The sequence below is a fragment of the Microchirus variegatus genome, assembly GCF_963457635.1.
Source record: "Microchirus variegatus genome assembly, chromosome: 21".
Classification (NCBI taxonomy): domain Eukaryota; kingdom Metazoa; phylum Chordata; class Actinopteri; order Pleuronectiformes; family Soleidae; genus Microchirus; species Microchirus variegatus.
The window spans coordinates 8,237,360-8,254,713 of record NC_139822.1 but is presented as its reverse complement, the minus strand read 5'-3'; the positions used below and the strand labels follow the sequence as shown (position 1 = coordinate 8,254,713).

Below are 17,354 nucleotides of genomic sequence, written 5' to 3'. Positions count from 1 at the left end.
TCCATTTACTCTAATAATGTTTTATAGGTGGCAATAAAGCACGGCTTCATTGTGTTGGATGAAAGGTTGGCAAAATGTGGATAGAAAGAAAAGACAGATTTATAATTAAAGTGAATTCATTCTCCTTGTGCTCTGCGACAGAGACGATACGCAGTAAATTTCTTAGTTTTTGTTTTGCCTCTGGAGCCTCACCATCTACCAGTTTCACTGACATCCATTTATGACAATACACATTTCATATGCATCACAGCTTTGCCATAGAAGCTTTTAGTACGAGTCATGCTGATGATCTTCTTGGGATCACAAAGCATTAGCAGTGGTGGGAAGCCTTTAGTCAAGCAATCTATGTAAATACTCATTGATACTTAATTACATTGCACTGGGGATGCATGATATTGGACTATTTGCCAATATGCTGATGTCGGGAGTGCTTGGGCCGATAATGGTTATGTTCAATAGCAGGGACCATTTAGTCTCTTCTGTAGTTAGGGTAGGGCTGGGCAATCTTATCACAATATACTTTTTGATATCATTTGATATCAACATATATCACAATATAAATCAAATCAGTATTTCTGTAAGGCTGGGCGATATCGCTTAGCAATAATATCGGAATGTTTTTAGACTATGTCATGGTGTGGGGTGGTGGGGATATACTTTTTGTTTAGATGTTTGTACTTCTCAAAGGAGAGTGGCAATGTACTGTAAATGCACTCTAAAATACAATATCTGCTGTTTATGATCTGTATTACATAGGGCTGTAACGATATGCGTATCGAAATCGCGATACTCAGAGCCACGAACCTGTCTCGTGGCGTGAGAAAACAGAATCGTGAAACGCCCTTTCTAACTCCCAGTTATTTTTCCAGTCAGCCACATGATATGAGCTGTTAGTGCTACCAAACTTATTTTTATTAGGGGTGTCAAATTATTGTGATCTTAAAATATACAGTGCTTAACTAATTTATTAGACCACCAGTGAAAATGTGTGGTTTATACCACAGTTAGCCTAAATGAACAACATTGGTAATTATCAAATTTCCAATTTTCTGTAATGGTTCATACACCAGTAAGTAGGTCTTTAACTGAAATTATATATTTTTTTAATGCTAAAATATAATTATGATTATTCTCCATGAAATACAAGTGATAGTTATTTACTTGGTTAAATGTTATGCTTGATTGATTTCTGCATTCTCAGAGAAGCCCAGTGAGCCGGGTCATATTTGGGTATAAAAAGATGAATTCAGTTATTTGCCACATAAATAACTAATAATAATAGTTTTTGAGAGATTTCTAAAATATTTATGGTTATTTGTTTTTATGACAAGTGGTCTAATAAATCTGTGAAGCTTATTACCCTTCATTTCAGATCATCTTTTTTTTGTCATTTTTAAGGGATTTGAATGCAGGACCTTTGCTATTAAATATAGCATCTTTGCATTGTTATATTGGTCAGAAAAGAAATGATTTCTTTCAGCATTGTGGATAAAAAATAAGTGACATTCCTGAGCTTCCCATAATAAGCCTATTGGGCAAAAGGTAATGCATCAGTACTGCATCATTTATCTGAGATAGAATATGGTAAATTTGGTACATGCTGTTAAGCAGTTGTGTGATCTGCATGTTTTCATTGCAATGTTGTGTCTTTTTTGGCATCATTACCTTCTATTTGATAGTCCACTGACATTTAAAGCACTTTTAAGTCCCAGACTTAGTATTCTAAGGAAAAGCATCCAGACAACAAAGGCTACAGAACAAATTAGAGTCCTATTCCATGTTCATATTAATGGACTTCTATGATTTTTCACCCTTCACTTGGGTAATTCTGGGTCCGTCTCTCTCCTCATATCTCTTCTAAATTGACTCAGGTTTGATGTTCATTGATGCATGTGGCTGCTTTGACTACATTAGCACACACAAGCGGGGCCTGCACATACACACACACATTCACCACACACTCCATTAATGCACATACACAGTTGGCAGAGGCTCATAACCTACATTGAAGACTGGTGGCTTTTGTTTGCTCAGTTTGATTATGGTTTCTAATGGCAAATGACAGCCCACTCTCAAGGTCCTGACCAGAGGCTGTTTGGTGAAAATGCTAATGTGCTTTTAGTCCAGTATGTTTGGAATGTAGGACAGTGTGCTCACTGTCATGTTTGTTGTCCTGCATAACCTGATTGAAGGTCAGAGAACACTAGTACAGTACATCCATGAAACTACAGCGTGTAGTAACTGTTGGATAATAATCTTCCAGGTTGAATGAGTTCTTGTTTTATATTCTTCGGAAGATGTTGTAAAAGGCAAACATTGTATTGTTGTGTTACTGCAAATATATATTAATGAACAAAGTTGTAACTGCATGTTTGTTCTTTTTAGGGATCTCTTGGAAAAGCAGGTCAAGAGGGCAGACAGGGAGAAAAGGGATCCAAGGTGAGTTAACACCCGCTGGAAACACACTAACCATTTTACAACCAGCCACTAGCCTTTACATAATGACATAATCGAATACATGTGTAATAAATATGAGATCATTATGTTATATTAGGAAGCAAAGAAAGACTTTAATGCGTCCATCATTTGTACTTTTTCTAATGACAACATAATATTAAGATTCCCTTATTAGTCCCGCAGTGGGGAAACATAAATAATATGGTAAATGGTCTGTTTTTATATAGTGATTTTCTCGACCACCCAAACCTGCTTTCACCCATTCACACCCATTAGGTGTGTACACATTCATACAGCACATGTTCCTTCTATATTTCTATCTACTTTCTCTTCTATCACATATCTTTCATACCCATTCAGTAGCAACGTCTTGTCCGATGTAGTGGGGAATTGAACCCACAACCTTCCAACTGAAAGATAGTGTGTAATATAAAGGTAGTCTCTCATAGTGATGGACAGACACAGCATTTTGCAGTTCTTTTCTGGACAGATCTTCATAGAGAGTTTTGGCTTCTTTTTATCAGCAGCTTCACTGCAGGGGTTAATTTTCATCACTGCTGTAGTGTAGCTTTCATCTGGACAAGGCAAAAAATAAATAAAAATCCATACAAATCTGCACAGAAGTCCTGACAGACACAGACATTTCCCTCAGATGTTGGTTGAGACAAGAGAAAAACAGAGCTAAAAGAGAATGAAAATGCCTTTTAGGGATCATTGATTCAAACTGCGGTGTTAAATTGGTCGGTCAGATCTGGACATTAAAGTCAAGAAATAAGGGTGAAATATTTAGTAGCTCATATCGGAAAGTTGAAGCTCACAGACTAAAAGTTAAGAAAATCTGGACAACCATAGGCAGCAATGAAGCTGCATCAAGTCATCAAATATCTGCCATGTTTAACTGGACACTTTTATTTAATTTAGCTTTAGTTATCATTATCATATTATTTTATTTTAATGCAATTATATGTTATATTAAAGTATACTAGTATTAGCATTTAGATATTCAGCTGCATTAGGATCTAAGTTGCCTCTCTATTGGAGCTTTTCTATTATACAGTTTTAGCTCTGGTCTCGACTGGACTCTATCAGGTATCAGTCACCTCGATTTGGCACAAACACAAACTAGTGACAGGCAAAGCAGCTCTTTTGGGTACTGAATCATTACAATCTCATTATAGTATCGGCTCAGCTCATTTGGAACCTTGCCAGTGCAGGTTACAAAAAAAAAAGCAGCAGGTATATGAGCCGATTAGTGCCAGATCTGTATAATGGAAAAGCACCATCAGTTTTTCTTCTACCTCTGCAATATGCTGCCAGTGGTGAAGCAAGTCTTCTTTCAACCTGAACTTTGAGGCTATTTGCAAATATGTCACTTAACCCAGAGTTGCTCCTGAAAACACTGCACATAGATGCACTGTAGATGAATCTGTGAGTACTATATAACATTTACATGTACACTTTGCTGCCTGAAGCAGTCATATCATATTCATAAATATACAATAAAGTAAAATAAAGGGTCTGTGGTAATAGATTAAATAGTGATAATAGCTAAAAGCCCATTATCTATTGTCCTTTTTTTCAGAAGCAGTAATGTTTTTGGCAAAGCTACCAACAGTTTAATTTTTTTTTTTTTTTAAATGCAGTGTTTTACTCAGCTGAGAAGAATAAAACAAGTATTAAAAAAAGAATTAGTTCCTAATCAGATGGATCAATAAGCTGCTTCTTTAATCTTTTCATCCTTCTCTTTAATTCTCTTTACATTCATATGGATATGTACACACATTTATGCAAAGCGCGCGTTGTTTCAACATTGAGAATAGAGGATTAGAAATGACACAATGGAGATGAGACAAAGTCTGTGTGCTGATCCTTGAGGATCAAATCGAGGGCCTAATTGGCTGTCAGAACAATTTAATCCTCTCTTTTTATTCAAATCAAAACCACCTCACTGTTTCTGCTCAGTGACAAAAAGATGAGTTCTGGTAAAATGTGATCTGTGTGGATGTTAGAAATCCTTTAATCTGAGCAGCTGCTGAAAAAAGACATAGAATATCAAACAATGTAACTTTCAGACACAAGAATGTTTCAATTGTCATGAGACTTTGCCTGCATTTCAGGAGACTATTTCAAAAATGAGTAGAGGACGCTAAAATAGTCCTTCGTGATACATCAGTGTTTGAGGTTACATACCAGGAAGTGAATGAGTTTTCTATAGATTGTCTAATAATCTCCTTTTTGTTTAACAGGGAGAATCTGGAGCAGAAGGACCTGTTGGTAAAACTGGACCTGTGGGACCCCAGGGACCACCTGGAAAGTCTGGTGCTGAGGGTCTACGTGGAATCCCTGGCCCTGTTGTGAGTGGATTCTGATTGTAGAAAAAAACGCTTAATGATGCTAGATTCAAGTCTGCATGATAAGTGATGTGTGTTACTCCGTTATTTCCAGGGCGAACAAGGACTTCCTGGTGCTTCTGGTCAAGATGGTCCTCCGGGACCTCTTGTAAGGCATTTCCTTCCACCTTTCAACAAAAATATTTTTATAATTTAGTAACTAACCATTGTTTTCAGCAGGTTTTTTTAAATCATTCTGCAGGATAGAAGCAGATTAGTCTGCTCTGACTCTACTCTGGCTGTCAAATACTTCACAAAATCATTCCTTTTTCTCTCCATATAGGGACCGCCTGGACTTCTTGGTATGAAAGGTGACTCTGGATACAAGGGAGAAAAGGCAAGACATGATTATGATGCTAATCTGGGATTGCCTCACTGTGTATTCCTCATATCTGTGTATCCACCTTATCTGAAGTCTCCAAAGTGAGCAAACACCTCGGCCCATAAAGCCCTCGTCTCTTTGTTCATCCTCTCTCCCGGAGCGATGGTAAAAGAGAGAGTTTTCGCACCATGATTTGATGCAGTGAATGAATATGTATAAGTCCAATAGCATCATCTTTGTAATGGTCAGTGGTTTAATGCCAGCATGCAGTAGTCAGAAGCAGATGGCCATAACTCTGCACAGCAGCAGGTGCCAAGACAGACCACTATTGTTAAATATGACGACCACCATAAAAACACTAATTATTTATTGGCAGCAATAAGACCGGGCTGAGGTCATCTGGCCGGACTTTGTGCATAAAGTTGTAGGTGAATTTGTATATTTCTTTTCCAAAAAAAGATATTTTCTGCTGGTGATAAATAAACAAAAACATAATCCAGTAGTAAACTTGCTTTATATCAAGTTTGTCTCATTTATCTCTTATCACTTATTTCTCTCTCTTCCCACTCTAGGGTCACCCAGGTTTAATTGGTCTGATTGGACCCCCCGGTGAGTCCGGAGAGAAGGGAGACAGAGGTCTGCCTGGACCTCAGGGTCTTGCAGGCGGCAAGGGTGAATTTGTAAGTCTTTGTCAAACAGACTTTATTTTTTTTTAAATGATGCAGACTCCCGGGTCACACCGGGTTAGGGTGTAGTGGTTAGCGCTCTTGCCTCTGCGGCAAGAAGACCCGGTTTTCGAGCCCCGATTGAAACAAAGGGGCCTTTCTGCAAGGCGTTGCATTCCCCCCCGTGTGTGTGTAGGTTTTCTCCAGGTTCTCCGGCTTCCTCCCACAGTCAAAAAACATGCAGATTTGGGGATTAGGTCAATTGGTCACTCTAAATTGACCGTTTATGTGAGAGTGAGAGTGAATGGTTGTTTGTCTCTATATGTGTCACCCCCCGCGACCCTACGGTGGAGGATAAAGCGATAGATAATGGATGGATGGATGGATGCAGACTCCCATTTGTTGCTTAAATGCAAATGTTTAAATGCTTCAAAAAACATACAGTGAAAATCTGTACGTAAGGCTGGTGTCAACAGCATGTTCTGTCATGTTATTTATAATGATACAGTATAATAAATAAATAAAACACAGTCCAAACTCTAACAAATACATCAATCAGTTACCACACTCTCAGAAATGATGCATATTGATTAATCACTGGTCTGTGTTCTGTTTTGAGGGTGGTGTTGGTTTCCAAGGTCCTCTTGGCCCCCCTGGTCCCCCTGGTCTTCCTGTGAGTTCCACACATCAGTTTGATTTATTTATTTATTTGATGTTTTGTTGCATCATCAGAGTTCATGTGTTAATATCGATTTATCAACAGGGTACTCAAGGACAGAAAGGATCCAAGGGATCAGATGTAAGCTGTGATTTTATCACTTTGTTTTATTCCAGCTTACAATGTCAATGTTGGACAATAATGGTTGATATTTTGTTTCTTCTTTGTCAGGGTTCAGCTGGTCAGAAGGGAGACAGTGGGCTGATTGGACCTCCTGGAGCCCCTGTAAGTCACCTGGTCATTTCTAAATCACACTGTGACTTCGCACCACTGCACTCACAAGAACTGATTATTAGTTTTTGCTGGTTCTGATTAAATCTTCAGAAAAGAAAATTGAAAATTCTCAAATGTGATCATTCTAAATGGAACAATTTGGATTACTGATCAGATGTAACAAGCAATCTGCACCCACGGGGTATTTTAAGTTTATATTAAATTGTTCCCCTTTTTGACAGTTTTACTTGATTTATACCAGTTTACCCTCACAGGGAGCTGCTCATTGTGGGTTAGTGGTTAGTGGTTAGTAGGGTTAGTTTGTTAGGGTTAATTGTTGTGTTTTCTATTCTCTCTATAATATTGTAAAGGTTTCTACTATACTTATGCACTGTGACTTGAAATAATGTATGTTGTGATTTAGTTGCTGTAAAAATCAAATTCCTGCTCATTCGAAAGAATCTTCTTGACTCTCGACTTTACCCGTGTGCTTCAGGGACCCCCCGGTGACATCATCCAGCCTCTGCCCATTCAGCATTCATCCGGAAAGAGGAGGCGACAGGCTGAGATGCAGGGAGATGAAGCACTGGCAGACTACGGCGTTGAGGGCATGGGTATGGAGGGAATGGAGGATGTCTTTGGATCCCTCAACAACCTCAAACAAGACATCGAGCGCATGAAGTTCCCCATGGGCACCCGGGACAATCCTGCCAGGACCTGCAATGACCTTCGCCTCAGCCAGCCTGACTTCCCAGATGGTGAGCACAAAATCCATCAGTATTATATTATTTTGTTTTTGTGTACATATGTGGTTGCGACAAAGGCAGTTGAGGTGAAGAGAAGGAACTCTTGACTTTGTTTCAGTAGGAGCTATGAGCATGAGCACCACCTCTTAATAATGTCCTCTTACTGTCCAGCTGCCAAAGTCCAGAGCGAGAGGTGATGCCCTCAGCTGGGTCACCTTCAATAACTGTGAACTCAGAGCATCTTAGCTTTTACTTAAAAACAAGAACAACAAACTCAATGTTTGGTAAATGATGTGCTGTGACACAGTGTTTCCCAAACGTTCTATATGGGGAACCACTTTTTAAAGAAACTATCGTGACCCAAATAATATGAATCCTGACAAGAGCGAATTTGTGCATAACGTACCATATTCGTCCCTCTCCCAGGTGAATACTGGATCGATCCAAACCAGGGCTGCATAGGAGACGCCATCAACGTCTTCTGTAATTTCACAGCAGGTGGAGAAACTTGCGTCCACCCAGATAAGAAATCCACAGGAGTAAGTCATGCTGACACTGTTAGCATCTGAAATCAATGGGTGTTTTGCTCAAATACCTATACATGATCTGAATTCTCATAATGTACAGTCATTTGTCATTAATTCAGCTTAAACTCAATCTTCTTCACCTTCAGGTTCGAATATCAAACTGGCCCAAAGAATCACCAGGTTCATGGTTCAGTGAATTTAAACGCGGCAAAATTGTGAGTGAACCTCCCTGACTTGTTATTTTCTTTTTCATTACACCCCCCCCCCTCCTCCTAGACTCGCTCTCATCCATTTCAGATGTTTTTTTTTTCCATTTTTCCACTTTGTCACTTGGTCTCATTTACAGTAACACTTCCCTACCAATCTCTCTCCTCTCCTCTGACATCCTCCATCATACGTCTCCTTCCACAAACCATTTTTCACCCTTTCCTCTTACAATTTTCTCCTTATTTCGCGCTCACCTTTCTTTGAACTTTTCCTCACTGCATCATTTTTATTTATCACTAATCTTTTCTTCTTCTTTCTTCTGCCTTTGTTTTTTCCGTCCTTAGTTGAACTACGTCGATGTTGGGCAAAACACCATCACCTCAGTGCAGATGACCTTCCTGAAGTTGTTGAGCTCCTCTGCTCGGCAGAACTTCACCTACATTTGCCACCAGTCTGTGGCCTGGTTTGATGCCAAGGCCGACAACTACGACAAGGCGCTGCGCTTCCTGGGCTCCAACGACGAGGAGTTGTCTTATGACAATAATCCCTTCATCAAGCCAGTGATGGACGGCTGCTCGGTAAACACACGTTTTCTAACGTTATTTTTGCTACATCCTTTGAAAATCTTGTTAATCCACACACATATTTAGACAGTTGTAGTGAAACGATACAGAATATTTGAATGTGTACCATCCCTAAAAAAATCAAGGGAGTGCACTTCTTAAATTACTTATAGGACAAAATATGTTTCTTTTTTTGGATTTAGTTGATGGGTTACATCTAAACAGGAAATGTTTGATACTTTATGGTTACTTTTGTCAAACAAACAGGTGAATACTTTACAAACAGTGTGAGATTCTTGCTCCTTGGAGACCAGAATTCTCTGTAGCTGTTTTTCCCAGGTGTTCCCTGTGTGGACAATATGAAAAATATTGTATATTAAAGTATATTAACATTGTTCTATCCTCGATGCATGTGCTGTGCATGAACTGACAGACCGCTTAACCTCACCTCATGGCGATCAAGACTCTGGATGTGCTTTCCCAGGTTTATTGACAGAAGTAAAGACTTAAACCACAAAGGAAAATCCGACAAAATAATCCAAAACCTGCCAAAAGAAATATCACACCTCACGTATCACACATCATGTATCAATAATGTCCCACGTGTACATCAAAATTATGTCTCAAATGACTCCATATCATCTTAACTCAAAATAAAGAAAACAGTAACAGTATCTTCTTTCTAATGAGTCTAATGTATCCCTAAATGGTAAAAATACACCTCATTTACAGAGCGGCTAACTGAGAACAAAGATTCTTTCTTTACGACAGTGTTAACACTTGCTGCATAAGTCAGTGTTACACTTCTAAATGCTCCTTTTTATAGAAGGTACTGTCACAGCCTGTTGTGTACGGAAAACCTGAGTTACTACTACTTCCTGTCGATCCAGTTGAGTGTTATGTTACATTCTTAGTCATTATGCACCTTTGATTTAACATTTTGTTTTAATAGTTATTCTGAGAAAAAAAAATATATGTTGCATGCTCTCTTTCATTTTTATTAGCACATGTTATTAAAGGAAATACACATTTTTGTGTTATATTGGTCTCAGTAGCGATTAAGTGACATAACCACTTCCTTTAACGTGACATTCAAAATATTCAAACCTTTTGCCTTAATGCTAAACAATAAAAATAGCTCACAATCTGAGTCTCGTAAAAAAACGAACACCTTTTTATCACACTCTATCATACGAGTTGATTCTTTCTTAAGCTGTGACAGGAAGTAGTCACAGTTTGGCACATGCTACAATGAAATACAGAAAAAGCGTACGTGGTCCTAACACGTTTTCTTCTGGTTGTCGTGCCTGCAGCTGAAGCAGGGCTACTCCAAGACGGTGCTGGAGATCAACACCCCCCGCATCGACCAGCTGCCCATCATCGACGTCATGCTCAATGACTTCGGTGACTCCAACCAGAGGTTTGGCTTCGAGGTCGGCTCTGTCTGTTTCCTCGGCTAGACACGCCCCCCTTCCCCCGCTGAAGGACAGGGTCACGTCAACACGCCCAACAACACGCCCAGATCCGACATCCTTTACCTTCTCTCCCATGCGAAGCGAAAAAAAAAAAAAACCCCTGTGTTTTCTTTTGTTGCCGAGAAGATCCACTTCAAGCCCGGAGAAGAAGAGCGCCCCCTTCCAGGCCCTGTCATGAAAGCGCTGACCAGGGGAAACTACTCCTTGCCCTTGTAGGGCCAGAATCACATGACTTTAACTTGACATCAGGAAAAACCAAAAATGAGGGCATTTGATGCCGTGGCGGACAGTGGCGCACTTTCAGCCCCCTCCCCTCTCTGGATGCTCCAGGTGCTGCTCTGATTACAACCACAGAGGTGATTTTTTGTGCAGAATCACAAAACACTCAAGGTGCTACAAAAAGTGCTTTTTTGATAAAACTGTAATAATTATTATTATTATTATTGTTATTATTATTATTATTATTATTATTATTTTGTACAATATTGTTCCTCTCCGTATCCACTCTTTTAAAAAGAAAAAAAATCTTGCATGTGCCCCCCCGCCTCTTACATTTGAAATTGATATTTGGTTAAATATATTGGAAAAAAAACAAATATATTCAAATTTGATGTTTGTTGAGACTTATCATGACATCCTTTACTTCAATTTGTAATTATAAAATAAAATGTTTTTGTAAATAATATAGCTTTCATAACAAAACTGGAAAGTGACTCTTAACACAAAAAAAAACATTTTTTTTATTACACATCAGATGGTAAGCCCAGCAGGAAGTGAAGCCATAATAATAATAATATGATATAGTAATATAAATAATGTTAGAAAGGGCTTATTCTTGGAGACAGACTTTATTCACCCAGCTGTTGTACCTCACTTTCTCTCATAAATGTGGACACGTTCTGGCTCCTCAGCCGTTATTATTTTGGTGGCGAACAAACAAAACGAGTAAAGATTTTTTTTCCGATTTGTCAATTTGTGTGTGTTTAAAAAAAAAAATACACTGTCGATTTTCTTCTTTGTAACAATGAACACAAATGTTTTCATGTGCCTTGAATTGTTCATTCAAAAAATATTAAAACTGGATTCTGAACTAATGTGGGGTGGAATGTTTGTATTGTTGGCTGTCTGCGTGTAGAAGTGATGAGAACTGCTCTTTTTGTTGTGATTCTGCGCCACCGCCTTGTTAGCGCCTTTCACCATTAATGATAATTTAAGATTATTATCATTATAGGAGGATTAATGGTTAATGTTTGGCCTGGTGTGATGGATTCTGCTGAGCCCAGGTGCTTTAACCTCCTCCACTTTTTCTTTCTCTGACTCAGATTTGACTTTGATCACGATCTGTTTTGCATCTCCACCTCCTCAGCTTGCCGCTATCGTAGCAACAGACTTCAGAGCCGCTTTCGAACTTGTGTACTTACAGTATGTTTACAACCTTATGTACAACTGAAATAAATGTTTGGTGCTTTGCCAAATGCACATTGCAATGGTTTGCATTCACTTAAAGACGATCCTTTACTCTTTAAGTTAGGCAAATACATCACTAGCACTTGAATGTGTGAAGAAAAATTTGGATACACAGTGCTTATATTCTGAAATCCTGAAGTAGAAATGTTTCCTTATTGTACTTTAATCAATCCTGCTGTGAACTTCCTGTTTTTTTTTTCGGCCAGGTAACTTCTGCCCATGTTTCTCTCATTTATATGAGCAGCGCCACATAGAGGACGAGGAGACATCTTCATTTGTTAATTCAGATATTGATATTTGCCTTCGCGTGTCAATTATCACATGCACAAGGAAGGACGACAGTATAATCACCAAATCGATATTTCATTTTTGGCAGGTAAATACTGAAGATTATTTCAAGCTAGAGAAAATGTTTATCTTTTATTGCTCCCTATTTTTTTTTTTTTTTATCAATGACAACTCTGACACACAGAAAGCTTTTAGTCCAAACTATTTCTAAACGTTTCTGACCATGTTTTGATTAACAATGTCACTTGATACGCCTCTCTGTCTTGCCAAGGCCATAAAACAGGTAATGGCAGGCTTTATACTCTAATAAAATGTTATTACAGCTTGAAAAGCAACAACAGACCGTTTCCCACCATTCAGTTTTTATGTACCCTTGCCTGATGTCAAGTTGACTGGAGCTTCTTAGAGCAGTGTGTCTTTATTAAAGAGGTGATTTGGAAGAAGAGGACAGGCTGGATAAATGCAACAGTCGTAAACTTACATAAACGTCATGACTTTGTACGTTCATTGACCTGGTTGAAAATGCACGGCGACAGCTGAACAGCAGCTGAAGCAGGAACACGAAGCAGGTCGAATTCTAAATGTTTTTTTTGGTTCAGGGTTCAGGTTATTGGTTGATTCAGTTCATTATTATGGGAGTAGTTTGGTGGGCATAATAATAATACTAATAATTATAACAACAACAATTAAAATGACAATAATAATGTCTATTTTCAGAGGCGATTTGAAGGTAGAAAATTCCAAGGACGGATGGACGGGAGAACAGTGAAATGAGTGGATGATGAGTCCCTTAATGTACGAGTGGATGGGGAAATTTGTAAGAAATCAGAAAGATACTGCCCAGTATTTTGACCATAGTTTCATTGTATTTACTTCTTATTACCATTGGTAATTACCTAGTAACACTCTTGTGTTACCATGAATTTATTTTTTTAATTAGGAGACATGAAAGAAATGGCTACTGTGTGTGTGTGTGTGTGTGTGTGTGTGTGTGTGTGTGTGTGTTCTTGTACTTAGCGGCATACTGAGGACCAGTGAGGGTTTTTAACCAACAAAGTGAGGTCATTTCTACGGAGTGAGGACATTTTGGCTGGTCCTCACTTTGTTTTCATTGAAATCACTTCCTTAGGTTGCTATAACATGCTATACAAAATTTTTGGTAATTTTGGACCAAAAATTTTGGGTCAAATTTTTAATTTTTTTATTTGGACGACATAGTATAGTATGACGTTTTTGTAAAATTTAGTATGAACATTTTTTGGTCAATTTTTATTTCTTTGAATTTTAGACGACAGTATAGTATGACGTCTTTGTAAAATTTTAGACCAAAAATTTGTGGTAAAAATTTTTTTTTACATTTTGGTTGACATAGTATAGAATGACGTTTTTTATAAAATTTTGGACCCAAAATTAAAAAAAAAATCAAAAAAGTTTTCCAGCCGTTTTTGCTCTGGGGCTCCACCTGCAGACATGTTATGGTACTGCAACCAGTAGTTCTTTGTAGATGTCATTCATGAAGTAGATATTTGTAATTGTGTTGATTTATAAAGTGGAAATGCTGGTCCTCAGTATGCAGCATGTACACGAATGTGTGTGTGTGTGTGTGTGTGTGTGTGTGTGTGTGTGTGTGTGTGTGTGTGTGTGTGTGTGTGTGTGTGTGTGTGTGTGTGTGTGTGTGTATAATTGGTCAGGTTTGACCAGTGTTTGTGATCAGATCTCTTTGTTCTTATTTTACAGGTATCCCTGATTCCAGAGCTTCAGCACATATAACTTATATATAACTTATGTAGTATATATATATAACATATACAAATATAACTATAAATAAAGCTGTTTATTAAAGACAACAGAAAGCTTAATTTTTGTTTGCATTAGATTAAAAAGTGGGATTAAGATTCTAAAAGTTTTCTTCAATAGTAGTAGTAAAACTCTGGCTGTGATTTTCACAGCGATAAAAGAACTTCGTCATTTAGAATCATTTTTAATGGTGTCATTTTGTCACATTTAAGCAAATACAGGTGGACAAATTGGCTCAGGTTATAACAAACCCAGTCTACTCTGGAGCCTCATCAAGGTTTTTATTTATTTAAAATAAAATATATTTACAGCCCCGGGGGGTTTATGTTCAGAGAAAACTTGCCATCTGAACACGCAGCTGTTTGTCTGCATATGCAATGAACTCTAATGAGAAATACCTCACACATTATTTAATACCTCACCTCTGTTCTATTTAGCACTGAAAACACTTTTTTCTCTCTCTGAGAGGAACTTTGGGAACAGCACAGCTCCAGGGGTGACTCGGTTCACCCTAAAAAATGCAAACTACATTTTTTCTTCTCCTAATTACTTCACATTTTATTTATCCAGGCAGTGGGCTTGTATTTTATTCTTGAGATATTGGTCTGCTGCTATTTAGGTTTTTTGGTGCTTGTTGTTGACTGGAAGTTAATGCATCTTGACCTGTTTCACGCAGACATGACTAGAAAATTAATTTTCTAGTCATGTCTGCACAATAAAGTGAAATTGAATCCAAATCACAAAGCAGGAGCAGGGCCTCAGAGACCTGAAAAAAGACAATGGTTGATAACACTTATTAATATTGCTTTAATTGGTAACACCAAAATGAAGTAAATTCATTCAAACTAAAGTAAGGGGTGGACATTTTAGTTCGAATGTCCTTCAATTCAGTATTGCCAATTGTAATATTTTTAAGTTGGTCAACTATTTTCTTTTTACAGCGAATGAAACAGACAAACAAAGTTTTGTGGTGGATCATTAAAGCTCACATAGAGTGGTCCTGTTGCACATATATGTTAGTTATGGAGGTCTACTTACATACATTAACTTTTTTTTATGGTCAAAAACCTCCTAGTTGCTGTAAACGAGCCGATAGAAATCCCTGTTTTCTAATGATGTCCTCAGCCACAATATTTCAGACATAAATCTCACCCCCAGAAGACAGACTGTGTTGTGATTGGCCAGCCAGCGTAGAGCCTCACCAACTGTCTTGTGATTGGCCAATAACCCGGACGTGACGTATTCAGCACACCCGCACTCAGAAGCGCAGCTCCCCCTTCTGGAACGGTGGATGCACTGCAGCTCATTATCAACACATTGTTTTAACAATGTTTAAAAATAGTTTTTTTGACCAGGCGCTCTTTGCTTTGCCGTAATTACCTGACAGTTTGTGTTATTGGTTAAATTCCAATTGTTTCTGAAAGCTGAGACTTTGGTTACTGCTGGCAGTTATTTACAATTTATACATATATATTTTTATATATATATATTTATTGAAAGTTATTCTGGAAAAATGGGCAAAACACTTACTCACAGGACACTTTTCTGGCCCATGTTTAAACATCTTCTGATGCTAAGCTATAGGGCACCTGAGGTCACTGGGTGTTTTCGGGTCTTTCCACATCAGACACCCTGGCTCCGCCGACCCAGAAGCCTCAGCTCGTTCCCTTGGCAGCGTTCTCCCACAGATCAGCTCTTTTGATCCATAGTCGTTCCGAGGCTTTTCTCAGCAGCGTCCGTGTTGCCATGGTTTGCTCTCCTCCTTTCTCCTGCGATGCTGAGCGCAGTGGAGGTTCTGCAGAGCGACTGCAAAACCTCTGCACCTCCACCTCTATACAGGTAAACTTCAAGCTTCAAAATAGAACAAAAATGACGCCACAAAATGGTGGCTCTGGTAAAGCAAGGCCCTTGCCTCGAGGTACATATAAAAGACATTTTATTTCAGCGCAATTACACCCTTACACTTAGAGGTGGTATATTGACTCCCTGCCTATAAACTCTCTTTAATGTTACACACTGGACCTTTAAAGGTTTCTTTATTGCCTTCCTCAGCTTCCCTGCACAATTTCTTCAACCTTTGTAGTAGTTATAGTTTTATCGAGTATCCAAGTAATTTTAGAATCCATTTTAAATAGATTTTTATTTGTTTTCAAATCCCTTAATGGCCCTGCCATTATTAATGTTTCCCAATTTGTTTGGGGACCCCAAAAAATATCACCTGTGACTCATCTGAGAGTTCACTCCATGTCAGTGGACGCTGTTACTGGGAGGTGGAGTGGAGAGGAGGAGTTTGTGTAGCCGTGACGTGTTTTTTTTGTTTGTTTAACCTTTATTTTACCACTTTTATTTTACGTACAAGAACATCAGCAGATCAGGGAGTTCAGATGGATGTGTATTTGGGTAAAATGACAAATCTTGGTTCTTTAGATTGTTACCAAAACTGTTGTCAGTTTGTTCACAATATCTATGACTGACATCTAGGACGGTTTGTCCTCCAGAGTGTGAGTTTACCTGGACCTCAGAGCAGGTCTTCTGTCCTTCTTAAGAGTCTCTGACACCACGACTCTCCTCCTTATTGTGAGGATTTATCGCTCAGATCACCATGTGAACGGTGATTAACCACATTTTTTTGGTAAAGCTGAGCCCAATTTCACCCAGGCCTGATAATTGCCGCACCTGTTTAGTATGTTTTAAAACCGGAAACAGTGGTGAACCTTAATTGGAGTGGCCGGTCTACCAAGATTACACCAAGAATGCATGAATGACTCATCCAGGTCACAAAAGAACCCATAACAACATGTAAAGTACTGCAGGCGCCCACTTGACTCACTTTTTGATCAGTAATCATGACTCAATAAGACAAAGTCCAGATGACATCCCAGTCTCTTTGCTGTAGACCCTGGTGAGATGGATCAAACGAACCAAACAAGCAATTTAAATGATTTTAATTTTCACCTCTTTTCAGTTTCCCACTGTTTTTTTTTAAAATAATTGTTGCCACAAATCTGCTTCCAAACACACATTAAGAAAAACAAAAAAAACGTTTTCATTTCCATGAGCATTTTTTCCACATTGTCTTTAAAAAGACAATTATACATTAAAAATGCAGGTTGTGTTGCTTTGTTGGCGTCACGCTACGCTCGCGCACTTTGTCTCGTCCTCCCGCGCGTGCACTCGCGCAGCCACAGACACAGAAGCTTGATCTGCCTCCTCTACCTTTTTTCCCGATGTTCATTCAGTCACCGTGCAGCTGTTACTGCTGTGGTGGTGCGCGCACACGCACACGCACACACACACATTCATCAGAAGTCAAGCCAGGCAGTTGGGTGATGTCATTTCCGCGAAGTGTCCCTGAACGCAGCACCAGCAGCAGCAGCAGCAGCAGCGCGGATGGTCACCGCATGAATTTCCCCCGCAACAAACTTTTTCCTCCTTTCTCGCCGAGTGACGATGTTTCTCGACGCTGACCCACCCGCCACGCGTGACGGGGACGAGTGGATGGATGTGCTCTCCTCCTCC

The 17,354-nt window shown here is 38.9% G+C and overlaps 1 protein-coding gene across 1 annotated transcript in view; it reads left to right on the top strand.

Annotated features, from left to right (window-relative positions):
* LOC310942292 (collagen alpha-1(XI) chain-like) overlaps positions 1-11,678 on the top strand; it is a 94,802-nt gene extending 83,124 nt beyond the window's left edge. The window contains exons 55-67 of the mRNA XM_083907649.1: positions 2,386-2,439; positions 4,704-4,811; positions 4,903-4,956; positions 5,131-5,184; positions 5,742-5,849; positions 6,454-6,507; positions 6,598-6,633; positions 6,724-6,777; positions 7,262-7,523; positions 7,938-8,050; positions 8,185-8,253; positions 8,590-8,823; positions 10,122-11,678. Coding sequence (XP_083763775.1) covers positions 2,386-2,439; positions 4,704-4,811; positions 4,903-4,956; positions 5,131-5,184; positions 5,742-5,849; positions 6,454-6,507; positions 6,598-6,633; positions 6,724-6,777; positions 7,262-7,523; positions 7,938-8,050; positions 8,185-8,253; positions 8,590-8,823; positions 10,122-10,268 — 1,347 coding nt within the window. The 3' untranslated portion in view covers positions 10,269-11,678. The remainder of the gene's footprint in view (positions 1-2,385; positions 2,440-4,703; positions 4,812-4,902; positions 4,957-5,130; positions 5,185-5,741; positions 5,850-6,453; positions 6,508-6,597; positions 6,634-6,723; positions 6,778-7,261; positions 7,524-7,937; positions 8,051-8,184; positions 8,254-8,589; positions 8,824-10,121) is intronic.
* Positions 11,679-17,354: the final 5,676 nt, after the last annotated feature.